This window comes from Branchiostoma lanceolatum, chromosome 1 (genome assembly GCF_035083965.1).
Source record: "Branchiostoma lanceolatum isolate klBraLanc5 chromosome 1, klBraLanc5.hap2, whole genome shotgun sequence".
NCBI classification, from domain to species: Eukaryota; Metazoa; Chordata; class Leptocardii; order Amphioxiformes; family Branchiostomatidae; genus Branchiostoma; species Branchiostoma lanceolatum.
The window spans coordinates 29416672-29443358 of NC_089722.1; the positions used below are offsets into that span (position 1 = coordinate 29416672).

General features: G+C 41.6%; 2 protein-coding genes across 4 annotated transcripts in view; both read left to right on the forward strand.

Annotated features, from left to right (window-relative positions):
- The first annotated feature begins 176 nt into the window (after window positions 1-176).
- LOC136447473 (uncharacterized) lies at window positions 177-14556 on the forward strand. The gene is made up of 6 exons (XM_066446415.1): window positions 177-486; window positions 759-936; window positions 1316-1357; window positions 1545-1656; window positions 9591-9771; window positions 10319-14556. The coding sequence occupies exons 1-6, from the start codon at window positions 420-422 to the stop codon at window positions 12118-12120; spliced, it is 2382 nt and encodes a 793-aa protein (XP_066302512.1). The 5' UTR covers window positions 177-419; the 3' UTR covers window positions 12121-14556.
- Window positions 14557-18605: 4049 nt separating this feature from the next.
- LOC136447508 (clustered mitochondria protein homolog) overlaps window positions 18606-26687 on the forward strand; it is a 31238-nt gene continuing 23156 nt past the window's right edge. Inside the window, exons 1-2 of one of the 3 annotated variants that reach the window (XM_066446517.1) lie at window positions 18606-18782; window positions 26153-26421. In XM_066446517.1, the coding sequence (XP_066302614.1) occupies window positions 18641-18782; window positions 26153-26421 (411 nt within the window). In that variant the 5' untranslated portion in view covers window positions 18606-18640. Of the gene's footprint in view, window positions 18783-22702; window positions 23141-26152; window positions 26422-26687 lie in introns of those variants that run through there. The other 2 variants (XM_066446508.1, XM_066446525.1) reach the window with 2 other exon arrangements.

Consider the following 26687-nt stretch of genomic DNA (forward strand, 5'->3'; position numbering starts at 1 on the left):
AAGTATTATCAAGAAAACTTCTAAGAATAATAGAAAAGATGTTGGTATGCCAGAGGTAACCATTTGGTTTCAAAGCTTTTGATATACGCTCGAAATGATATGCTAAAAAGGAGGAGTTTTTCTAGATGGAACAGCTAAATACCATCGACCATGTGCTTTGCTCCACCCATATGGAGGCCTCTGATTGGTCCACAGCCTAATGAGGCATCAATCAACTAGCTCCATGAAGAGCATCGATTTCCAGCACGCTCAGCGGCGAGCCTGTGTTTTGGTGTTTTTTCGGGCGAGCCTTCCTGGATTCCTCCGCTTCTGCCGCAAATTCTACCCAAAAGAGGCTCGTGCCGAGGTGCTTGGCGGAGGCGGAAGGAAGATCGGGTCCTTCTGGATGCTCCTCCGGTGTTCTTTGGGACAGAACGGTCATGAGTTTGGAGACGTTGCTGCAGGCGGCGGAGTGGTTGGAGCTGCGGGCGCAGACCGGAGCACGTGGTAAATAGCACATGCTATGGTGGACGCGCTTCACCCTGTCTGTCTATCCAAAAATGGGGCTGATTTTCACGGTGGAATATTTTTGGCACGGTGATCGCATCTTCCTGTGGTCTCCTGTTTTGCCCCTTGTGATTTTTTTCTGTGGTATTCGTGTGGGAAGTGTGGTTTGGTAGGAGTAAACATTTTATCACGTATGGGATGGAGTGTGTCCGTGGTACAGATCAACTAATGGCCAGAGATTTGACGTGTCGTGTCATGGCACATTTTCGCAGGAGCCGAGGAGAAGCCAGAGAAACCGGAGCCATGCGGAATCAACGGGGACAGCGAGGAGGTAACCAGCGATGCGAGCGAATCGCAGAAGGCTGAGGAAAGAGAACTCAAGCAATCGCTGTCACCGTCGTCGTCGCAACAGTCCGAGGAGGAGAAGGACGGCAAGCGGCGGAGTGGCGGGTAAGTAGGGGCGGGTTCGCCCCCCTGTACGCCCGGCTGGAGCCCGAGCCGGTCCCTCACGTGATACTTGTTTACCCTTCCGACCCCAGCCACGCGGCCTGACCATACGAGTGTCAACAATTATACAAACAATTCTGTACCTACCGGCACATATCGGAGCAATCCATCTCGGAAAGAAACGTAACGCACGATCACATGCGTCACTAGGATTGTTCATTGCAATGTTTGGTGGGGTCGGAACAACAACAACAAATGCATATATTTGGCGCGTAAATGCCACGTGGTCGAAGAATGTGGCAACATGCGGTGTAATATTTTGGGGAAACACGATGCTGCTTTGTATTATGATTGTGACATTGACACTTCATTTGCGTTTCAGATATGGGACCAGAGAAGTACACAACAAATTAGAAAAAAATAGGTTGGTAACTGTTATCAATAATTGCATTTTAATTTGAAAAAAAAAAAAAACTTTTTGATTGTCTCTAGACTGTTGGTACCTAATGCATATGTTGATTTTAATTGTCTAAAATCTCTTTTACCTACATTCATTGATTTATCTCAGGCCAGCCATGATTTTTTTTAAAGATATTTTTGTCCTTTTCCAGACGGGCCCACCTGAAGGAATGTTTTGAGGTTTTGAAACGCCACATTCCCAACATGGAGGACAAGAAGACATCCAACTTGTGCATTCTAAGAAGTGCCCTTCGCTACATCCAGGTGAATTATGTAAAACCATTATAATTCTTTAGTTTTACCTGGTGACGAAAAATGTATCCGGCCTTCCGAGGTTGTAGAATGCAAACTGCATCGCCTTTAGAATGATTTGATATGTAGGAAATGGGTTGAATTTGTTTTGTGAGTGAAATAATGACTTATCAATATAATGTCTTTCTATACAATTCTAAATGGAATACATCAATGCTAGCTTTGTTCCTGCTGCATCATGAGCTTTTGCCAGCAATGTCATAACGGAAGTCCTTATTAATATTAAATGACTCCGTAGATGTGAGGGGAATTTTGATGTGACAGCTAGGATGGACAGAGCCTGGTAATCTACAGTAGATTTCTTATAGGCAAAGAAGCTATTTTTCATGTCTCCAGGACCCTTCTTCTGTCCCAAGACTTCAGCTTAAAGATTTTCTCTGTCCCACTAGATTGCTAGGGAGCTCATGTTGTTCAGATTTGTTGTCAAATCTGTAATTTTAAGCGTATGAAAACACATTTTCATCAATTTCATGTCACCAAGCTCAGACTTTTTTTAAAGGATGGGGTGAAATTTTTGTTCTGTACTGTACAGTGTTGCCATTTGCTACTACTTTCTTCTGAGCGAGTGAACTTATTCCTGTAATGTACAGTTAGCTTGAGTCAGATACTCAGTGACAACAGAGACATGGTGGTAGTAACTACTTCAATCTATCATTGTATTGTAGCTTGTACGGGATTTTATGTTTAGGAAAGTATCGGGATCCACTTATAGATTCCATGCCAAATCTTCTGTGGGAGAGTCCCCTACAATCCTCCATTTCTTGACCTGCCTGAAACCCCCATCTTCAATTTGGACACCATGTTTAAAATGATCATGTTAAGTGTGTGTTATGACATGGCCACAGCAACAAGTGGGGATTCATTGGTTGGAAATGGATATTCCATATGGTAATGCGTGGTCCTTTTGTGTGGGTCTTCTGACAATTTGCATAACTGCTTAGCCACCGTTGCAGACTGCTTCTGGCAGTTTTTTTAAATGTAAAAAGAAAACGGTAACTTAGAAGAAAACAGGAAAATAGGAGTCTGCAATGGGGGCTAATAATTGCCCATTTTCATTCTCATAAGATAAAAAGAACAGAAATAAACTGCGTTGGTGTTGATAAAATGATTTTCGTCTGCATTAAGGCAGGGTTTGAAATACTCAAGTGCAACCTGCAATTTAGGATAAAAATAGCAATCATAATATTGCAATTTTAACGTCAGGCTCACTTTAATGAATCACATGTTGGTAACACAGCAAAGGGTTTCAGGCTCTGCATCAGGGTTTGATTCAGAGCAGTATGTCATCTGCTTCTTTTCCCCCTCGCCATATCTTGAGCACCGTGGGTCTTAGTGTATTTTTTCCATCTGTGGCTCTTTCACTGTTCCATTTTATGTTGAAGCCCATGCAACATTCATTCAGTCTTCCCAACAGTCCAGCTGGATGAATGGATCTTGCTGTATTTTCCCTTAAATTTTTTTGTATAACTTACCAGGTCATATCTTTGGTCATTGTTATACAACATCAATGATACTGTATTAGAGCATTTTGCTAGCAAGTACTTTGAAACGGCAGTATTTTGTGGCTGGCAGTAGTGAAAATCAGTTGCCACATCAGCCTTTTGAGGGAAACATTTCATATCTCACATCTAAACACTTCCAGATTTTTTCTGTTTTATTTCCATGTCTTGAGAACTGGGTTGGGGTTTTGTGCGCGTGAGAAATTTGCGGGTGAGAAATTTGCGGGTGAAAAATTTGCGCGTGAAAAATTTGCGCGTGGAAAAATAAAGTTCAAGAAATGTGTCAGAAAATGTGCACTACAAAATTCTTAGTCAGAAAAATGTTACCCTATGATATAATTCTGCATCTGTTTCCTGAAGTTTGGGTTTGAATTTTAGGTCCCTTGGGAATATCTAAGCTGACTCCCAAGGGATTTAAAACCTTTTTGGAGGTTTTAAGCTTAAAACTTGAAATAAGATGACCCACAATGGAATTAAGTATCTTATTGTTGCATTCTACAGTTCAAAATGTTGTTCTTTCAATCTTCAAGTGATTTTTAAGTGATTTTCAAATGTTAAGTTTTCATGCTCAAAAAAGTTTGAAATTTGCGCGTGAAAGAATCTGCATGAGAAAAGATGAAATTAGGCTAATAGAATGGAGAAAAGCTTCAAGTAGTTACATTTTACAATACAAAACCTTATATAAGTAAGTTGACTATGTATTTCTTAAAGATTTAAGTGATTTTGAAATGTTAAGGTTTCAAGCCCCCAAAAGTTTAACTATTCCCAAGGGACCTATTCCCAAGGGACTAAAAAATCAAAAGTTTTCAACCATAAATTCAGGTGTTCGATGAAAAATTGCATCATGGGATCACATTTTCCTGTCTAAGAAAATTTTACTGCACATTTCCTGACACATTTTAAAGAAATTTATTTTTTCACACGCAGAAAACCTGTTCCCTGAGAACTGGTCAGGGAGTAAGTGCCCACCAAGTGTGGGGATAAAGCTTTCACCTTCACAAAATCCATTTGCAATTTATGTGTACAAAACATGAAATAACATTTCCTCTCGCATCTAAACACTTGCAGATTTTTTCTGTTTTATTTCCATTTCTTGAGAACTGGTCAGGGAGTAAGTGCCTACCAAGTGCGGGGATAAAGCTTTCACCTTCACAAAAATCCATTTGCAATTCATGTGTACAAAACATGAAATATTATATAGTTATGCAAGCAGGTAGGAATCCACGTTCTACTCCCACTCAAAAGGTTAGAGACAGGTAGGCTTTCCTCACCATGTAGCTAAGGCTTACTTCTAAATGTCAGATAAGTGGGCACACTGCTCGGGTTTTTGAGAAAGGGCAGTCGGTTGAAAACAGATTATAACGGAACAGGTAATGTATTTCTCTTGTGTGATGTGTTGCAATGGTGGGGGGTAGACGTGCCTTTTCTCTGGTTACTGTGTTCTGCAGTAGATTGGTATGCTTACTGTCCAGTAAATGCATCAAGATATAGTAGATAACAGACAACAGTTATTATAGTTCCTCAAAGCAAAGGTACCATTCAGTCCTCCAAGTAGACATGGCTTCCTGCTTTTCAGTTAGTCGAGTCAAAATTGACTTCTTTTTGATATTTGCTGAATAAACCTGTCATTCATTCATTCATGTTATAGTGCAAGAGATACATTAAAGTGACCTACATGAAAGAAAGGTTGGCAGACTGAACAGTGTCGCAAACCATGAGGGTTATTTCGACAAGGGTTGCCAGCTGTAAATTTTTCACCTTAATAGGCACAAAATTCTACTTCAGTTAACAATGGCAAGTAGAAATACACAGAAGTTTATGTTAGCCATTTTCACATCGCTAAGATTAGATGATTTCAATAGCTTTTGTTGACCAACTTGTATATGTTATTGCAATGTAAAGATGACCCTATTCTGTGACCTTTGACAAAACTCCCTTACCAGAATCTTCAAGGTCGTTATGCATCCTGTTTGTAAATTCCTGATAATGTGATTGTATGGCCTATTTCTATCTAAATGCTTTCTGGTAATTGTGTAGAGTGGGCGCTAAATGTCAGTTCTACAGAAAACAAGACAGATCAGTGGATGTCTTTACTGAGCAATACCTTCAGTTCTTTTGAAAACACAGTCATAAGATATACGTTTTAAACATATGTTGCATCATCTCCTACATTCTACTGGAATTGGTATGACCTCCATTGCATGATACTGCACGTACTATATGTCTGCCCGCAATGTTTTCAGCTGCATACAAAATTCATAAGTCATCCATGTTCAAACGTCACATATGTTTACTTAACATTCTATAGTAATGTGTGTCGATATGCAGTCTTGACAAACAAATTCTTGTAAATACAGAATTGCCTAAATTTTACATCAGTGGTGAAGGAAAGGTCTGTGAATGATAATGCCTTTCAATCCTAGAGTCTTTTTTTGGATATCTCCTACGTTTTCCCCGAAGCAGCATTTTCAAGATCACTGCTTGATGCATGTTGTCTTGTCGTAGCTATCCCTGCAATCCTCATTTGGCTTGATCTGTGTATTCAGACCAATCAGACAGCACGTACGACCTCTCCAGGCCCTATCACTGCTCTCCTTGCATAATGAGGTAGCAGGGTGACGGCCACGTGAGCTGGCAGCACATGTAGCTCATGCTTCTTACATGAGGCCAGCTGCGCTGAGGCGGCACTGCGCAAATGTTAAACAGGAAATCAGCACGGGCATATCCAGGTCAATCTGCCAGTTTACGCTCCCGAAAGATTTCATGTGCACTCTGGAGAAATAAACTGAAATTTGATTATTTGTGTGTTGGTATATGGTAGAATGTCTTGTTTCTTTAAGAAGAATCATTTGTTAATGTAGCCAGAGAAGGAAGGGAGGGATGGCATATGAGCCTAAAATGTCCACAAGAATTGGGCCATGCATACCATGTGTTTCGATAAACAGTTTGGGTCCTTTAATTTTTAAAGTGCAGGGGGTGCAGGGGTTCGATGACTAAAGCTCATACTACAGACCAAAGGCTTTGTATCCCAATCTAATAATTTCCGTCACTTAGTATTTTCTGATATCCTTTGAAAAAGCCCAGCAAAGATGGCTGTTTATCTTCTGAGCATGTTCGTTGGCATATGTATACACATACAGGTATCAAACTATGCATTTGTCACCATTGCTCTCAAATGGCCCCTCCCCCAGCAAGTGATTGACATGTTACATAAAGATCCTGATCAGTGACCCCTGTTGAGAGGGACCAATCAGCTTGCCCCTCACACAGAAGCTGGCATGGCGCCAGTTGTGTCAGAGTGTGAAGTGCCTCAGGAGTCAGGGCTATTCTCCAAGCAGAGGTTTGGCTCCGGCTGTTCTTTTTACGGGGTTTTAGGCGTTTTTGTCTGCCTTTCTATCTTGTCCCACTGGCCAGCATAAAGAAAATGGGACAAAATAGAAAGCCTGAAAAAAGGCCTAAAAACACGTTGAAAACCAGTCGTAGTCGAATGTCTGCTTGGAGAGTACCCCAGGACTGCTAATGTGGGACCAAAATTACCCTAGTTACTGCCACAAAGGATGTATAACAGGAGATGTATTGGTTTGTTACCAGGATAACCCTTTTTCAAAATCAGGCAAAGATTAATGAGCATGGTGATGTCATCCATCAAATTTACTTGCTGTGGCCTCAGTGTGTTTTACGTAACAGGTGAAATTATGACTATTTGGTATTAATGAATTGGTTTTGCAGAAGGAAGATAATGACTACCCTTTTCCTTTCATGTTTGCATGATGCTTTCATTTTACTCACCCACTCGCTCCCTACAGTCCTAACACCCACGTATGCTGTCAAGTAGGCTCATGCTCAGGTGCTGTGAGGAGGCTAGCCTGGCTTATTAGCATTTTCTAACTGGGATGAGGGCTTTCAGAGCATTTGTCTCGGACAACCCCAGTGCCAGTGTTTCACACTGTACAGGGAGGACCGTATCTAATTGAGTCCTCATGGAAATTTTTCAGATCTGCCTGCAATTATTTTTCCTAACGATTTATGTCACCATTTCAACATAAATTAATCAGACGTCTGTGGGCATCATCTGGTAATGCACGGCAGCTGTAGACATATCTCTCCAGGATGTTCAGTTTTGGACATGGGACTTCCAGGCTGGTGGCCCCTAGTCCTTTTAGTATGTTAAAGAATTGGTCCGCCCACCTTCTTCTGGGACGCCATCTAGGGCGCTTCCAGGTTGGGTCTGGTTCAGAGGTGATTTTGTCACATTTCAATATTTTGATAGACAAAATTGGTTGTGTTGTGTTGTGATGTGGAGAGGTTGAAGCCATTTGATGACACCAGAAAAAGGACCAAGTTTTCTTCACAAGTATTGTGTTAAACTAAAAGAACAATTCTCTTTGCCTTTCTTTCAAGCAATTGTACATCACCTTCAGGCGTAGTGGCAAGATGGTCTTGTGGTTAGGGTGGCTGACTCTTAAGGTTCTGGGTTCGGTTCCCTAGCAGGCCTCTTTGTTAAGCCCTTGGAAAGGGCTTTTTAGACCTGCATGTACATGTATTTCCTTGCTTAACTCAGGTGAAAATAAGTACCTGGCTTTGGCTAGGGACATCCTCTAGGATAAGACGTAAAGCCGGAGGCCCCGTGTTTGAGGAGAGCCACGCACACCTTTGTTTAAAATCCCACCACACTTATCAATCCTGGTGTGAGTGGATGAAACCTTACAGTCTGGTCTTATGCAGCTTTGTACTTACTGTACAAAACTGGAGTCTTACTCCTAAAGACCGTTTACAGGTTATGTGAGGCAAACAAATAAGGCTAGGTTCATTGAATATGAAGATAAAGAGCTTTGTGACCTTAACACTATCGTTGTACATCATGGTTACAGCAGGGGTTCATCTAAATTGGGAAAGAGGGGAGCCGCGCCCTCTTGTTTCATCCCAGGGCCCCCTTGTCCAATTCAGATTTTAGCTTAATCCCCAGCATACAGCCTTCACTCAGCAATCGATTCTTCCATAAATACATAGAATTCGCTCCCTTGCCTGTGTGTGCTCCCTCTTGTTAAATTTTTCTAGAAAAACCCTTGGGTTACAGGGTCTAAGCATCCATTTCTTAAACTCCTGCTTATCTGAACTGTGCGTGTACTGGGGTGTATCTTGCGTAAGTAGATTTCTCAGAATAGATGGCTTTAAAGGTGAACGTCACAGGTCAAGGTTATTCAGTGTTACCCACTTGGTGATGATACGTGTGTAATATGTGCACAGGTAGTGATGATTGATATAGAATGTGTGCTCAGACACCACTGAACATGAAGAATCAAAACTTGTTTCCAGACTGAAGGAGCACAATGTTTGCCCTATTGTCTGTTAGTTACATAACGTCCCTGTTATATCATACTTCATAGGAAAAGCTTAAGGCTTTGCCAGAAATAGCCTGGAGCTTTAACATGGGTCTCTATAAACCTTTTACAAACCAGTAAGTAACATGTACAGACAGTCGGGGCTGAACCATTTGTAGGTTGATGTCTGAAGTGCCAATAAAAGTCTTACCTGTAGAGTGCTCTTTAATTGACTTGTATTTGATTGGCGTCAAAGATGTAACTGAATGGCTCTATGACACAGGAGTTATGCTCAGCGTTATTCTTGGAAAGAGCAGGCTGCCAGAGAAATTTGATGGAAACTACTACAGGTTAGAAGTGTTCCCCCCACCTGCCACTTATCACTAATCTATGATATGCTGTGCTCAGGGTATTTCTCCCATTGTGGTAAAGCTTATTGACATGTGCTCCATTCAGAGGAAAGGCAACATGTAGTGTTAAGTTAAAAGTTTACTGGTGATTTATGGTGGAAAAAATGTTGTCATGAAACTTAGAAGATAAGAAAGATTTGCCATCAGTTGTGAAAAGTAGATGATGAAGATAAACTCAATTGAATGAAGGTCACAACGTGACTCAAGACATTGTGTTTGTTTACCCACAAGACAGAAGCAGCTGTCTTAACCTCAACATACAGAGTGCTAGCCTGGTCCCAGTCTCTAGGGGTCGGCTTAGGGGTGTTTTACAGGGCCCCGTCTGCTTTATTGAACCGTTTCTGATAGCCTTTCTACTTCGGCTGCCACCCTATTTCCGCTGCCACCCTAATTCTGCTGCCACCCTACTTTCGCCGCCGCCTAGTGGCAAGCTAGTTTAATCCAAGGCCGTAAACCAACACCCCGAGCGGGCTAAGCTGTCTGGGCGGGCGGGGGTCACTCCCAGTGCCGTTGAGATATTGGGGAGCCTCCGAGGGTATGGTTTCCAGGCTACCAAAGTGCAAGCACGTCTATCCCTTTCACAACAGGGAGAAACAAGGTGCAGAGATGCTAGTGAGTGTGAGTAAGTAACTCTTTGTGTTGGCTTTGTCTTCTAGGCCTTGAAAAGAAAAGAGAAAGAGTACGAGCACGAAATGGAACGTTTAGCACGAGAGAAGATCGCCACACAGCAGCGGATAGCACAACTGAAGATGGAGTTACGGGAAGAGCTGGACAACCAGGAGAAACCGCCGCCATGGACGCAGGACGACGACCAAGCATCGACTTCTACTGCATCAGGTAAAAACAACACACAACAGAATGTCTTACTTTTGGGAACTCTAGCTAGCCTTTACATCCTTATTCCACTTGGGTGGACTGCGCTGTGACCTAAATTTTTAAGTGCTCAATGAGTTTCATAGATAAGAAACAAACCTTTTTATACTTTGTGTGCTTTGTAGTGATACTGCAGACAGTATTGCAGTGTTCTTTTAAGTTATACTTGTACATTTTGCATGATATTTGATATGAAATCAAGGGTTACACAAATCCACTTTAGGTTGCAGGGAGGTCAAATGTGCAATCCCTGTCCAGTTGAATGGGGGACTGTCATTTTTTTATATTGATATCGCTTGCCAAATTTGTCGTGTCATATTTAAGTTATCTGTTATCATGATATCATGAGAAATTCATAGGCCTTTTTTCAAGTATATCAAAATATAATACTTTGGTGCTGTTTTTCTGTGGGGATTAAGCCACAAGGTCTCCCAAAGACTGTGAGTCCCCATGAATGAGATTGACTGAGTTAGTGTCTAACAAATTGCTGTTCCTCTCTCCGCCACTCCAGAGGGTGAAGACAACATGAAGATCAATGAAGATGAGGAGAAGTTGTGGCACCCGACAGCCCTCACCTCGTCAGCAGGTGCGGCAGCCGCATCGGTTCAGATGGACGTGTGTACTTCACTCCTCCCTGCAAAGGACACGCCCTCGTACACCATCATTAAGAAACCAGCCCTACAGCCTTACACCATCATCAAAGAATCCAGTCCGTACCGGGTGCTGAAAAAGGACCATGTCACCGCGAGCTCTACTTCTGCGGCAGAGAACGCACCGTCCACCGCGTCAAAACAGACCGCTGCTGGCTTGCCGATACTTCCTCCGAAAAAGGCCAACGTGTCGTACACAATTTTCAAAGAAGTGTTGCCATCACACACCGTTGTAGGCAAGACTACGGCACCTTATACTGTTGTGAAGGAAACAACAGCATCATACTCACTAGTAAGAGGGACAGCACCCTATACGGTGATCAGTAAAACGACAATTCCCTCTGTTGCCATGAAGGACCCTAGCCCGTTGTATAATCATGTAAAGGCTACAACTGTCCCCTACACAATTATCAAGGATGGGACTGAGGCTGCAACAGCAGCAACCGCCACGAAAAGAGTATCCTTCTCAGTAGTAACCGAACTGAAGCCACCGACACAGATGGTGCCGAACGTCATAGGAAAAGAGAAGCCCATCACTGCATCTAGTGCTGCTAGCAGTGCAGATAAGTCAGCTGCCCCACAGTCTATCTTGAGACCTGGTGGCGGTGCCCTCCAACATGTGTTCATGAACAAGGAAAGTACTATGGCATTTCAAACATTACCGCAGCCAACAGTTCCAGTAGAGGTCCGAGTAGCACTGGCTCCAGCGCCGGAAGTCAGGATGCAAACCATGGTAAAAGACCTTGATGCCAATCATCCAGTCAATAAGGCGATATCTCTGCCATATAAGGCTGCCAAGAAGACCGCGGCTGTGGGAATACAGGCCACGCCAGAGGAGTCATCAGAAAAGAAACCGCAAGAGGAAGAACCGCCAAGGAGACCCGGTCCAAGTATGGCCAGTATCGCAATTCAGGCATCGCTACCCAGTGAACTGACCAAGCCCGAGCACCTCAGCAGACCAAGTATGAACCACGCTGCCGTGCAGGCCTTCCACCCGAGCCAGTTCCACGTGGTAGCCGCGCATGCCGACGGCAGGACTGAACACAGCTTACATCCTGGCGGTGCAATCCCACATCTGGGCACATCTCACTCTGGTATAGGTGGTCTCCCCCCCACCCAGCCCAGCATTGCCAACCTAACTCGCATGACCCCCATCACCCTGGCCTCCCTGTACAACACCCCCACTGTAACCTACACCACCCCCATCACTATCACTCCGTACATCTCTCCAACAATGACCCTGACCTCGCTGCGACCCCACGCGGTTCCGCACGGGTCGTTACACTCGTTCATTCCACCCACCATCATTCCAACCCAGCTGGGCGGCACCGCAGCGGCAGCCATTCCCTTAAGTATCACCACCCAGCGCTTGCCCATGTCCACATCGCTTCTGCCGGCCACCATCACACGAATGGCCCTTCCGGGAACCTCGCTCACCTCGCACATCTCCCCTGTTACCATGACGACCCGTTTCTCGCCTGTCCCAGTCTCGTCCAATGTACACCCTGCCATGCACCCAGCCGTGCACCCAGCAATGGCAAAACCTCCGGGTCAGGCTGTCGCTGGACAGACAATGGCGGCCATCACAGTTCCCGCGCCTGTTCTGACAGTGGCATCGTTTGGCACACCGACACATCCTGTAACCACCACTAAAAATCTATGATGAAGGTCCTTTTGTAGGCATTTTTATGGTCTTCTGAAGCAATAGTGTGGTGCAACTGTATTTGTGAATGGTTAGAAAGTTTGAGTATGTTGATGGTAGCTCCCAAAGCCAGTATGTTGATATGGTATCATGAGAATGTCAAATTTTATAAAAGCATGTCAAAGTTATAAAACTAATGAGTATACATGTACATAAACTCAACATCCTTCCAAACAGGTGTTAAAACTAAAAATCCACAGTGATCTTCTTAATCTGTATTTGCAAGAAAAAAATTCTGTGAGTGTTTCTTTGTCCCAAGTCTTGCCTATTCCTCTCATCTCCTGGCTATAACTTTTTTCCTCACATGGAATAACTTTGGAAACTAGATGTTTCACTACATTCTGTTAAAAAAAGCAAAACCCTGTGTGAGTGCACTGTAGTCTAATTACATGTACTGGGTATTTTGTAGCACAGCCGTTATTTGTAAGGTAATCTGTTACAAATAGTGCCATGCAGTGGTTACAGTCCTTGAAACCCAAGCACAGGGTATACCCAGACTTCACAGTTGAAGTAACGGTTCTCATTATTTTGGATACTTTGGATTGTAATTGAAGCACAATGTGTGCATTATTTTTATGGCTGCTATACATGTAAGACTACCCTCTTCCAAGACCAAGGTGTTACAGGAAAAGATGCCTTTAAATTCAAGCTAGCCTTCAGCATAGTTTCTGTTTCTAAAGGATTATTTGACTGGCCATGGCTCTTGTTGTCTTTACAGTTTTCTTTAAACAGCAACCAAAACATCTTTCGGAGAAAGCATATAGCAATATAAACTGTTTTACCAATTGGAAAAATAGCATGTCAAAACCTTACAGCTCTTCCAGCAATTTAACGCAGGAAATGTTACACAAATTCTCAAAAGGAATAAGAAAAGATTTTTTTTTTAAATGAATGCCTTTAACATTAGATGTCCTTGGCACTTCTATGCCTGTTTGTGGTTGTTCAAATTTAGAATAAACATTGGCTCCTCTAATATCAACATGTAGACAATGCAGACATTTAGTTACAGTAGTCTGTAGTCTTATTTTAGGTTACATTCAGTTGAGATGTTGAAATGCAACTGGCAGTTTGGCAAAGGAAATAGTTAATGCCCCTGCGTAGATCATCATATCTTATCTTCGTAGATGAATACATTTCATTCCTTTACAATGCACAGTTGGAATAGCTTTGTATCCTCATATTTCTGTATACTCAGAATGCTACAAACTATCTCATCAAACTGGACTTTTTTTTGTAGGAATGGGTTTGACAACAGTTTTCTACTTAGATAACTTCTGGCAATGATAGAAAAATAGTACAAAGCGTACAAACATTACAGATGTCTAACATGCCATGTACATGTACACTTGTATCTGTGTCAGGAGGCCTGAACAATTGGTTTGTAAGTGCCTGATACATGTGGTCATGCTGGGGTAACGTAGCTAGCCTAGCTATGTTAAAGGAAACATAGTTATCTTGTCGTCGCAGAATGAAGGGGACCTTGTCTCTGTGGTTCCCTGTTTCTGCAAAAATTTGACAAATTTGTGGTGGGAGGGGGGTAGAGTATCCAATGCCAGGCTCACCCAGTCAAAACCAAAAGGTAACTGCTATGTGTGTCTACTACAGAAGAGGTGTTGTTATTGGGTACAGACTTGGAAGTGGTCAACTATTTAAAGAATTTCTGTCAATAAGCATAATGAGTATTTTCCAGAGTTGTCAAGCACATGTAACATTCTAACAGTGGTGTGGTGAATTTTGTTCAGAAGGTGTATCACAACTTATATATAGATGTGCATGTGGGATGTGTATATATTATTTACATATATATGTATAAAATACACTTATATTACTGTAATTAGAAAATATCATGACTTAGAGGCATTTTTAGAAAGAAAATGCAAGACAATATGAAAGAGTATATATCTCTTGCCTTATCCTGTACAAAACTGTCAAATTCTATTTTCTATCATATTTAAGTTATACCCAATTCCCTTGTTTTTATCCATGGCCCCATGCTAATTATGAAGATATGTTCACGTTTAGACATTAGAGAATGAAATGGATATGATAGTCCATATATGAAGAGACATATTTAAAAATAAGCATGGAAATTATCCTGTGCAATGAATAACTCTTTGTTCACTGTTCCATGGTCTTCGTTTACATCTTTATTGTCAGGGTGGATTAAAAAGGAACTGACATAGACCATACCTGCCACCTTTATGTGTATAATACCTGTTTTGTCATTCTGTTGATAATGATTCTTTCCTGTCCTTCTTAACTATTTTTCTATTTGTGTGGATGTGATTGTGAATATTAATATTAGTATCATAACAATGGATGGAGGCTGAAACTGATCATGCTTTCATAACTGTTCATGTCAGAACTGGAAAAATTAAAGAACTCTGTTTTCAAAAATGTGTGTATTTTTGTTTTAAATAGTTAGCATTACTTTAGTATCTGTGTTTAGGAACTTCTACCTTTTTTAACAATATGTTGGTATTTCATAATTCATATAGATCTACTAGTAATACTTTTTCAATTGTCCTAGTTTTATTTTCTGTACTTTTTTCTTCCCATTTTTTGCTCAAAGACATGGCCAGAAAAGTCAGTCACAAGTTAAAGACATTTTGGCCAATTATATTATTTTTTTAAGCTGTTCTGTTCGAAACTGTGTAACGAAAATGACGGCAGTTCCAGAATTGAAATAAATGCGCCAGCAGGTCGCTGCAATAACATCAAGCATCGACAGAGAGCGCTCTACTCGATCCAAGTCCAGCCCATACGTACATGTCTGAGGGCCTGCTGCATGAACTTTTCCGTAAGGCGTGGGCAGCCTATTTTATTCCCTGTATTTCGTAGGGAAAGCCATCTTAGTCACGTAATTTGTAGCGAGACAATCAAATGTTGCGTATTCGTCTTCCTTGATTTTAGCGTTATGCGTAAGGGGTTCTTCTGAATAGTCGGGACCCCCATGCAGACCCTCATGTATGTTCTTAAGTGTTGGGACAAGTGCGCGTGCACGCTTGCAAAACAGACGTAGCTTTAGGCCTAACAAGGTCATAATATGTATAATGTCCTTGGGCCTAACATGTAACTGCAGGCGTTTCCATTTTACCGCTTTCACTTGATGACGTTCTGTCTTCTGATAACTGCGTTTCCCTGTGGCTCCCATTTTCAACATGCGGTGGTCAATGTTATTGCAGACGGGAACCATCAGAAAACGGTAGAAATCGGAAAACAAATAAAACATCATTGTAAAATGTGGGATTTGTTCGGCAATTACTGAATTAGTCCTCAGAACTTCGGAATGTGAAGCTCGTAGTTAATGTTGAACTTTACTAGATTTCATTTTAGTGCATTTTTGTACGTCTTGACATAATTCACCCTGACATTTCACATCTTTGACAAAGTCAGGTTTGAAATCGACTACCATTTGGTGACCTACATGCTTGAATGAGCAGACCGATTTAATCATCAATTCACTGCAACCTGCATTTACGTTACGTTCTGAAAGAGGCCGCTTTTCCCATAGAGCGTTACTATACGCTTTTTACACCGTGAACATAACCTAGATTTTGGCCAAGGACATTCCTATAGTATTAGTTTTGTAAGGGAAGCGCCGGTGAAAATAGGTGCTAACGTTATGTTGATCCTTTCCATCATTCATGGAGTGGCACTGACGATTCTGTGAAAGGACTGTTCCTCCTTTGCCCGATAATTCGCTGACAAAATGGTCTGTCCAAGGAGGTTTGAAGGAGGATGGAGATCAGAGGAAAAAACGAAACGTCACCTTGTGACCTATCAAAAAAGTGAGATTTCTACGGTGGCAGGACTGCAGTACGATATATTCTAGCCTGAATTCAATCAAGCCTCTTGTGACCGCTCGTGGCCCTGTAACCATCTCGCGGGGAGGGGAGAGAAACCCCCGACAGCTGGAGTTTGCGTTATACAGACTAGATATATTCATGGGCCAAACAATATTCATAGGGGCCAGTTGGACAATGTTTGGGCCCTTTTATACTGTCTTGCCCCGGTAGATCATGGGCGATAGGCCATCGAGTTTTTTGTTGAAATCACTGTTGCTTTGTGCACTCAACACGCACTTGGAACTTGGTCCGCTGCGTCGTTCTTGTCAGAGGGAAAGTTTGCGCAAAGGCCGACGGGAGTAGAACAGGTTTCGCAGTTTGCGCGAACGCGTTCGCGAACCCGCTGTTCGAACCGACAAAACCGCCAGGGCCCGGGGGCTAACACATCACTAACTTCATAAAAATATTATTGTTCTTAACACTGATCAAAGCATCCGGCTCTCGGCAATTTTCGGGTGACTTCGGCATCCGTTCGTATGGTTCTTTAGAATAGACGGCGGATCGGGCGTTGTGGTTGTAACATTCTCGGGAATCTTTCAGTGGACCGGGTACACGTTAGTGTACGATTCTCGGAAATCATTTCAGTGGCCCGAGTACACGTTAATGTGTGATTCTGGGGAATCTTTCAGTGGACCGATTCTCAGGAATCATTTCAGTGGATCGAGTACACAGTGTGTGTTAGAGTAAGTAATCTTTCAGGAGAAGGCCGAGTACACAGTCAGTGCGTTAGTCTACGATTCACCGAAATCTTTCCGTTCGTTTGTTACTTAGCGGATCGAGTTTGTATATATGGCACGGTAATACCGATTTCAACAAAAACTCGGTGGCCTACCGCCTATGGGTAGATCTGATTGGAGATCAGTATCACTCGACCCATTGATGATACTGTCCAGCCACCGCAGAGATCTCGCCTAGCCTGGATGCCAGACCCCCAATCTCTATCGTCTACTGTTAGAGGGTCTGCATGGGGGGGGGGGGGTGTTCCTGGTAGGCTGGCCGATAACGCTAAAGTCAGACCGGCCAATAACGGTTAATTCAGCAGATTTAGAACATGAGATACTTCTGAAGACGACGGCTGCCTGGATTCCAGACCCCCACTCTCTATCCGATCTACTGTTAGCCTGGATGCCAGACCCCCAATCTCTAAAATATCTATCGTGTGGGTCTGGCATCCAGGCTACTATCGTGCGGGGAACGATAGATATTCTAGAGATTGGGGGTCTGGCATCCAGGCTAAGATCTGCTTTGAGATTGCTGAAAGTGTGCAAACGGAAAAAAAAATACTCATTTGCTTGCAGATTTTCCACTTGTTATCTCCATGAAAAATGGAGATATTGTTTTGGGTGTGTCTGTGTGTGTGTTTGTCTGTCTGTTTGTGTTTCCGCACTACTGTAGTCAGCATAACTCAAGAACCTCTTGATGGATTACAATGATATTTGGTATGTGGGCAGGTGTTGTGAAGCCGAAGTTACAGGTCGATTTTGGGCCCCCTGGTATGTGACCTTGGTACTGCAGCAGAACTTCAATTTTTGTATCTTTTGACCTGGACGTGCTGTGGTCTTGATTTTTTGGCGGCAGATAGCTTGTGGTGTAATGAAGACGTGGTGTGGGTTTGGGCCCCCTAGCAGCTTGCTCTGGAACTGCAGGGGCGTTATCGTGAAAATCTTCTAAGGCGAATAACTGAACAAAGGAACGATGGATTTCCATGATATTTAGTATACAAGTAGCTTAGACAGAGATGTACACAATGAAGTTCAAATTATGTTAATTAGGACTTAATTTCCATAGCTAATGAGGAAAATCTATATTTGCAGTGTTTTCCATTATCAGACTCAAATACATGTAACGTATGTAGTTTATGGAAAGTGGATCATCAACAGATACCAATTATGCAAATAAATTCCTTATTTGCATAATTAATGCAAAATACCATATCTCATCTAATTGGAAAATTATAGGACTGTCAATATGATACATAGTATGCAGGTAGCTTAGACAGAGATATACATAATGCAGTGCAAATTATGCTAATTGTGACTTAATTTGCATAGCTAATGAGGGAAATCCATATTTGCAGTGTTTTCCATTATCAGACTCAAATACATGTAACATATGTAGTTTATGGAAAGTGGAGCATCAACAGATACCAATTATACAAATGAATTCCTAATTTGCATAATTAATGCAAAAACACCACTATGAATCTAATTGGAAAATTATAGGAGTCAATATTGCAACATGTGTAGGTTAGATAAAAGTGTTTATAACCAAGCATATATTATGCAAATGTGTAAGTCATTTGCATGAATAGAATTGTTCATGGAGATATGAGGTCGTGGAACTCTTGTTTTTGTTTTGTTTGACGCTTCACTGTCCTCTTGTTCATCGGGTAACGTTAATTCCTGTTATATGATAATCCCGCGGTACATTTGAACAAAAATCACACAGATTTGGTATTGCAATAATTGAACAAAGATATTTCGTGAAGGCCCATCCCCCATTTGAAGGCCGTTTAAAAAGCTCCGGTTGGACTACTCACACTCCATATAAGGGCGGAAGTGATGACGTAGTAGGTGGAGGTAATTTACACGTGGGCCATTTGAGTTCACTTCAGTACAGTTGGTGCTACCTACATGGAGAAGCCAGACATGACCGGCGGCGACTCCGCGGTCCAAAACGACAAGCCCGACTCCCCTACTCTCATCCAGGAGGAGGTGGGAGATGTAGGAGGGACCCAGAAAGTTGCCAAGCTAGCCAGCTCGGTAGAAACCGCAGGTAAGCCGCGTTTTTCCCGGTTGCGAAGCGAGCGAGCGAGCGAAGTGTAGGGGCGGCATGGCCGGCGAGTTGCGCCGATGCCTCCTCTTGTCACGCACTCTCTCGCAAATGTTATAAAACACTTTTACGGCCATTCCAAAATCGCTCATTACATTAAACAAGAGTCTTAATCCAACTTTGTTTCGATCACGTATAGAATTAATAATTTTTCGAGAGGAAAACGTTACAACTGTCCACGATCGCACGGCCCCATTCGCAAGTGAGGAGGGGTGACCTACAAATGCAATCTCGAAGTAGGGTTGCATAAACTGATCGATGGAGCGCTACAAAGCCTGTCACGGGATCTGTTTCGTAACTTACGAAACATTACAGCAACCTTCTTTTTCTCATCCTTATTTCCTAATTTCCTGTAAAGATAGTTTCGCTTTTTTTTAAAGATTGTGAAGGTTTTGAAGCTCCACGTTGTAGCAAGGTCATGCCGGTTGATGGGATTGTGGGAACGATGACCTTTGAACGACAGACAACCCTGGGGGGAGGGGGGCGTGTCACCAGTTTATCGTGTAAGGAGAGAAAAATTACTAACAAATTATCAATTCCACTATCAAATAGTGTCACAGTCCCATGAAATCGGTTTCCATAGTTGACATCAGTTAATCAGGTTAAATGGCAGAAGAATTCAAGAAATAACAAATTTCTCACTTTTTTTAAAATCACTGTGGGATACTGTGTATTTCTGTCAGTTGAAATTACAAGTAAGCGTGGGATATAGAATTTATTTGTTGGAGCTATAATGGATTTGTATGGATTAGAGCGGCGTCAGTTGCGTAAGCCAACGAGCTATAGTAACGAGTTGTAGTAACTGATCTACCCGGTACCTTCTGTTGGCACAGACCAGGTGAGCTATTGTTACCTGGTAACGGCTGACAGGTCAGGTGTGCTGGCATGTATTTACCTTCACCTGAGTCTATTGTTTCTCCGGTTTCTGTAGTTGGAGTTCGGTTACGAGAAATAGTAGATATTAGTTGCAAGGACTATCGCATAGCACAGGCATAAAGAATTAATGGTTGATGTTCTAACGTTAATCTTATCTAATGTGAAGGATTGGAAAGCTATTAACGAATTAGCAATTGTTAATGGAAGATAGAACAAAGGATTAGAATATATTTGTAAATTGTGGGTAACAGAGCGATCCTATATTATTTAGGTTTCGATGACAGATAGTGTCAGGGAAAACATTTGACACACTTCTTATCAAGTGTTCTGACTAAGCAACATTCTTACGATGTTATTAAATCAAAGTTGTATTGTACACCTGTGTGGGTGTGTAGGCTCGCAATCTGTCTACTTTTTTCATTCAGAAATAAAATCACCAATGGAAAGAGACATTTGCTTGACATTGTCATTGTCATAGATTTTTCTGTACCTTTTTTGGTGCAGACACCAACTAGTCTTCCAATTAAGGATAGAGATGCTTATATGGTAAAGCTCTATTTTTGTGTTAGGGAAAAAAACGTAACTATAAGATTTCTTTTGAAAAAGTACAGTTTTATGAAAAATTCCCGACTTATTGGCTGATAATCCTTTAATTTGTTGCAATCTATTTTATTCAAGTCAAATCTGTTATTCAGTATTTTGTCTATTCTATTCTGAGTTTAGTTCTCCTCTGATCCTTTTTCTCTTCTGTGACAGAATGGGCTAGTAGTGGCCACGATTTCTTATGGCTGCCACTACTATTACTGATTAGCCCCCCACCCTAGAGCTCTGCTTGGAGAATACAGTAATCATAGAGCTGTAAGTTGTAATAGGATTTTGTAGCCTTGTCACTATTTTTCTTGATACGACATGAAAACCTCCCTGGCAATACCCTGAGTTATCATACAGCTGTGAGTTGTAGTTGGATTTTGTAGCCTTGTCACTGTTTTTCTTGTTTTGTCTCCTGAGGTAGTAAAGGACAATCATCTCTCACTAGGCCACAGCAAGTAAATTAACAGCTAGCCATGACTCTAGTGTAATATTTGTAGAAGTAAAACTAGTTGGTAGTTGTAGAAGTTAAGTCACTGGTGTGCTAGCCTTGAGCATACGTGGTTGTAGAAGTCACAGTACTCAAACTAGTGTGGAAGCCTTGAGTGTACATGTAGTTGGTAGTGATAATTTAGATTGCCATTCTAGTGTCGCTTGCTGTTCATCCTGAATATTGCAGGAATTACACTTGTCACTTCATCGTTTTGATCTCTATTTTGAAAAAAAAACAACTTCCATGTTTTTTTTCACACTCTTGCATTAGATTTGTAGTCAGTAGAGGATGTCATCCGTAAAATTTACTTGCTGTGGCCTTACCATAATTTACTTTACTACACGCCCATCTATCAATCTACACCTGCAGCTGTTCACTACACAGATGGTAGCTCCTGAGGAAGAGAGAAGGATCCTTTTCTCACCACCAGGGTTCTAGCCTGCCCCGTCTTCACCATGAAATTTACTGTCAGTGACACAAGTGCCTGAGGTCATTTAAAGGTCGTTGTGCACACCCCTTGTAAATCTTGTTGTGGTCATGCAAGTTTTCTGTTGATGGATAAATCTATTGCAATTTCATCCCACTCATTCATTCTTAGTTACCGTTATGTTACAAGTATTCTTAGAATCTTACAACTATATATATTACTGAGGGTCTCTATGGGGTGATTCTGGCATATGTAAATTGCAAAAGAGCCGGTTACAGGTTAGTATTGAATTGACTTGTTCTTGCACAACGGGTAGGAATGAACAAGCTTATTGGACTGTTCCATTGTATTCATGGAGCGTGTGGGAAAACTAGTATGTAAAGACTGACACAACCAGGCACTCCATTGTGACTTCTGCTACTGTAAATGGGTTTAAGTTCGCATGGTTTTTATTTCGCGGTAGAGATAAAGTGGAGCGTACACGGTGGTTTTAAGTTCGCGTTTGAAACAATAGTAGCGCTACAGTCATAGGTGGTTTTAAGTTCGCGCTGAAAGTTCACCGCGAACATAAAACCACTGCGAACATTTCTGCATATACAGTAATCTGGTGTTCCACTTTAAGATACAGATAATTTATCCATATAAGTCTTGACGATGGATTCAGGATAACAAATTATGTGCTCTGTAGAATTAAAGTGACCAATTACCCATCGGGAATGATTTGCCAACAATACTTGTTGAATTAGGCCAGCTACAATCAATTGTGAATTAGATAGCTTGCTATGCCTCACAGAAAAAGGCAGGCAGACCCTCAATGTAGGCTGTGGTTTCCATGGCTTTTATACTAGCAGTGTTTCTGTTAGTCCTGAAAAGTTGAATTTCTGGGTCTGTGGCTATTGCATCAGAAAGTGGGGTTTAATTGAGATGTCTTGAACTCACCTGAAGAAGTGACCAGTAGGTCATTAACCTGTCAGGTCATCCTAGGGTTCAAGGCGAGGTCCAAGGCGAGGTCCAAGGCAGGTGCTTAAAAATGGGGCTTCTTTGAGTTTCGTAGAGCTGCTCAGATTAGAATGATAAAGCTGATGCTAAAACAGTGGAATGATTTAATGAATATTGATTTGTAAAGGTTTCAAATCACAATTCTTCAAACCAAAAGGAATTAAGTTGTGAACTTACAACATCAGCAACTGTTTTTATTGCAATATTTATTGGAAATAAAACATCTTCTGATATTCGTGAGTAGGTGTAAAAAAAAAAGACACCACAAACTTGTCATGAAATGTCGTTCAAATATGTACCCCATTTGGCAGTTTTTCTTCATAAGGTGATTTGTCTAGATAACATTACCCATATTGGCCTACCCCCCTCTAGAATGTAACATGATAGTCAATGGCACCCCAGTTATACAACAGGCATTTGGCAGTCCACCACCATCAAGCATTCTGAAGAGGTCATACTGTGGAAATCTCCTTTGGCTTTGACGCAAGGGCACATGTTTGATCCTATCGCTGCCTCTGCCCTAGGGGAAGCCTTCCCCATTGTGTATACACTCAACCTGTGTGTTGCTCGAGTTGCTCGAATTTCGGGCTTGTTTTGTATCGCCCCATTCATGATGTTTGGCCGGGTAACGTGAGCTGGTCCGTCTACGCTGCCGCCGTCGGTTAACACCTTACGCAAGGCGAGTTGGCGGAGCCACGAGTATGGGCAACATCTGTACGTGTGCATGTTGGGTTGTACTGCGAGAAAAGATGTCGAGACTAAGAGGAAGAGACGAGGAATCGCGACCGATCCTACAAGAGGACAAGTTCGATGCCACCGACGATCACTACGGTTCCATAAACCCTTCGGATTCCAGCTTGTTTAGTTCCATACCAGACCTCATTCCAGAATCACATCTTCTGACGAAATCGTCCGAAGGTATCCGTTTATTTGTTTCTCCGAGATTTCAACATGCAGAACTTCTTTGCTAGATTCTTGTCACGTGTTCACAGCTACACACAGATTACTGATGCAGCTCAGCTATAGCTAGCAGGGCTTAGCACTTCTCTCATGATGTATACAAATGTATCACTATGTTAAAACTTCATATCCACCAACTATCGTTATAAGGTGGCTATACAGATGCAAGTGTACACATTGTTTTATCCAACCTTTTAACTCGCCTAAACATGGGTATGTCAGTAAAAAATAATATACCGGCGCACCCCTGTTAAACCCTGTTAAATTGAGCATGCATCCTCAGGTTCAAGGCTACCCTTGACTTGTCAGCATGTACTTGAACTTTTCTGTCTCATAAACATAAATTCTCTGTCGCTCAAACCTGGCTATATGTTAATAGTTGATTGCTAGTGCTTCGAAAGATTTTACTGTGACTTGTGTGCACTTGGCTTCCTATACATGTAAGTAGATTCCCTGAATAAGAGCTTTTGTCAATTTTTGCAGTCACCAAAAGCAGTCTGTTTAAAATGTTGCACACTGAAGTCTCCTGGCAGGCATCCAGGGTGATTATTCATCGCTTTATTTGGTAGTCCATTCCTGCTGGGCTTGTGCTGGTCAAAAACATCCCACAACACATACAGTAAAGTTGTGTCTGCTTTAAATATTGAATCCTGAATGACAGACTCAGAGACTGTTATGTTTCCGAAATGATGAAAATGCTGACAACTTTAGATTTTATCTTCAGTTAATATATATATATATTTGTATTTCTAAAGCAACTTGGTCACTTCCAAATTTTTATGTCATTAAGTCAAGGGCATCATATGTTGGAATGCTCTATTTTTCAAATTGTTACTTGGAAATTAGATGTACATGTACACCTTTTTATTGTATTTTGTATTTTTCTATTTTTTTATATTATTAAGTGTATTTCTCGAGATTAATTTTCATAGCACAGCCTGTTTACTCGAATTTTTTTTTAATTTTTGACAAGAGTCACATACATGCAAGAATATAATTGTTAGGGACACATCATATCAAAAGGCTTGAAAGGCACGAGATAAGTTCCTGCCTGCAAACCATCCTGTTAGTTCTGTTGCAGCAAATTTAAGTGTCCTCTTCAATAAGGCAATAACGTCAGAGAGCTGATAAGTGATAAATACCTACTCCGGAAATAGAAACATGATCTAGTTTGAATATCATAACAGCATGTACCAACTGACGACAGAAAAGGAAATGGAAATTTATGATCATCAATGGTCTTTCTTTTACCAAGTTTTCAATTTTCTGTATACATGCATGTTTGTATAGAACAGTACATTGTATTTGTATACTGCAAATTTGTTTACTTTTCTGGCGGTTTTATTTCGTATTAGGTGGGAAAAGAAGGTTTTCACAGTTGAAACCATTCTGTAGGCTAGCACAGTAGTCATAAAAGGAAGGCACATTCAGAGTCATGAATTCGATGTATAAAGGTCACCACAAAAACCTTGAAAATAAAATTACTTCAAAAATTTCAACATCAAATTACACCACTGTACAGGTTATCCCTTGTGATGTACAATACAATTATTACAAGCTTAGCTTATTTGTATATCAATGAGCATACTGCATTGTCTAGGTTTTATATCTAGTAAGTGAGCCTGCTTCTAAAAGTGCTATGTATGCATGGATCATGTAGATTCATGTAAGTAGGGTTACCGGGTACTGATTAACCTGAAAAAGTGTCAAGTCCATGATGTGTAAAATTCCCAGCTGGTGTTTCCTAACAGATTGTATAACATTCTCACCAGTCACACTGCTGTGAGTCTGTTACTGGTAAATTGCCAGCGGTAATCTGACCACTTTGTAAAAACAGCTCATGTTTCAATACCCTTTCTCCGGCTGTTGGTCAAGGTCATGTTGTTGGTACATGTACATGTATGTGGTCAGAAAGACATGCAAAGATTAAGTCAGTAGATACTACAAACATGATGTCAACAGTCAAGTGAATTTTATATAGGTGATAGTTTTACTAAAATAATATATCATGATCTTTGATAAAAGAAACTGTCAAAGGCAATAAGGCAATAAAGTCAGATGGCTGGTAAGTAATAAATACCTACACCCAAAATAGAAACAAAATCTAGTTTAGATATCATGACAGCATGTACCAAATGAGGACAAAAAGGGAAATAGAAAATTTTAAAGTGCTGTCAATTTGAATTTTCCCTTCATCAAGGTCACAGCGTACTAACGTATTAAACTGTCCCATATACAGCCTGTTACGTAATTTGAATCCTGTACGTATGTATAGTTTTTCAATACACTTAAGGTTGATTACCTACAACCACACATGTACATTACTTCGTGCGGACCAAATACTTGCACGTACATCATAGGCTGTATGTTGAGGTTGCGCAATTTTATTCCATGACAACCAAGTTCCCCTTTTGACACTTCCAAATTAGAGCTGTGCTGATGAGTAGAGCCTGGATCTCTGGAACGCCCTGTTTGTTGCCATGGTAACTGGTTGTAGACATTGCACCGCACAATGCATCAGCCATTGGGGACATCTGGAGATGACAGTGGCTTGTTGCAATTGGGTTCAAAGCGTATTCTAGCCATTTGCTAGGAGCCATTGACAGTTTGCAAAAATGTATACGATGTGGTACCCTGTATGTGAACCATGTAGGTTTCCTTGTTGAAATGTTTAGGGTAATTATGTTCAGTTGAAGACCATGATATTGTATGAAATTGAAAGTGCATAAATATGGAAAGAAATAGTAGGTCTTTTGTGTGTGTGTGTGTTTTTTTTGTTGTTCTCAGACTCAGAGAATTGTTTTTGTTTGGATTGTTTTGCTGGAATATGACTGATCCATAATATTTGTAGTGATGACATAATGACATAACTGTTTTATTTTCCTCTCTCTTTTGAAGCTGATACTCAGAACATACTAGTAGCTTGACATGTATTTCTCAAGGTCATGGTCATCATTCCACATTCCTTAGGTGCGGACAGCCAGCAGCCTGCTCCTGACCCACCCAGCGCTCCTCTCATACCAGAGTCCCAACAGAACGGACATGTCAACAACCACCACCACCAGAACGGCAAGGAAGCCGCCAGGGCCGCGGAAGACGGCCTGGCGGTGGAAGAAGTCGCGAAGGGGTCCCCCGAGGGGACGAAGGCAGAGAAGGACGACCAGGAAGTCATCGTGATTCAGGACATGGGCTTCAACATCAAGGTCGTGGCTCCGGGGATCGAGCCGTTTGAGTTGCAGGTAAGACACAAGAAAACCGCTGCAAGTTTCTCCCTCTTGTACATATATATACTTCCATTGTTCTGCTGAAGTCTCCCTACTTATTCCACTATCAAGAGCTTTTCAGGATGACACTATAGGTTCTCCTCTAGTCCACATCATTATACTGTAAAGATACCAGTCTCAAAGTCCTTCTACACCAATACTAGCTTCTTTTCACGGACTCCCTGACAAGCTCAAATACAACAACACTAAACCTACATTCACGTACAACCTAGTACCTACGT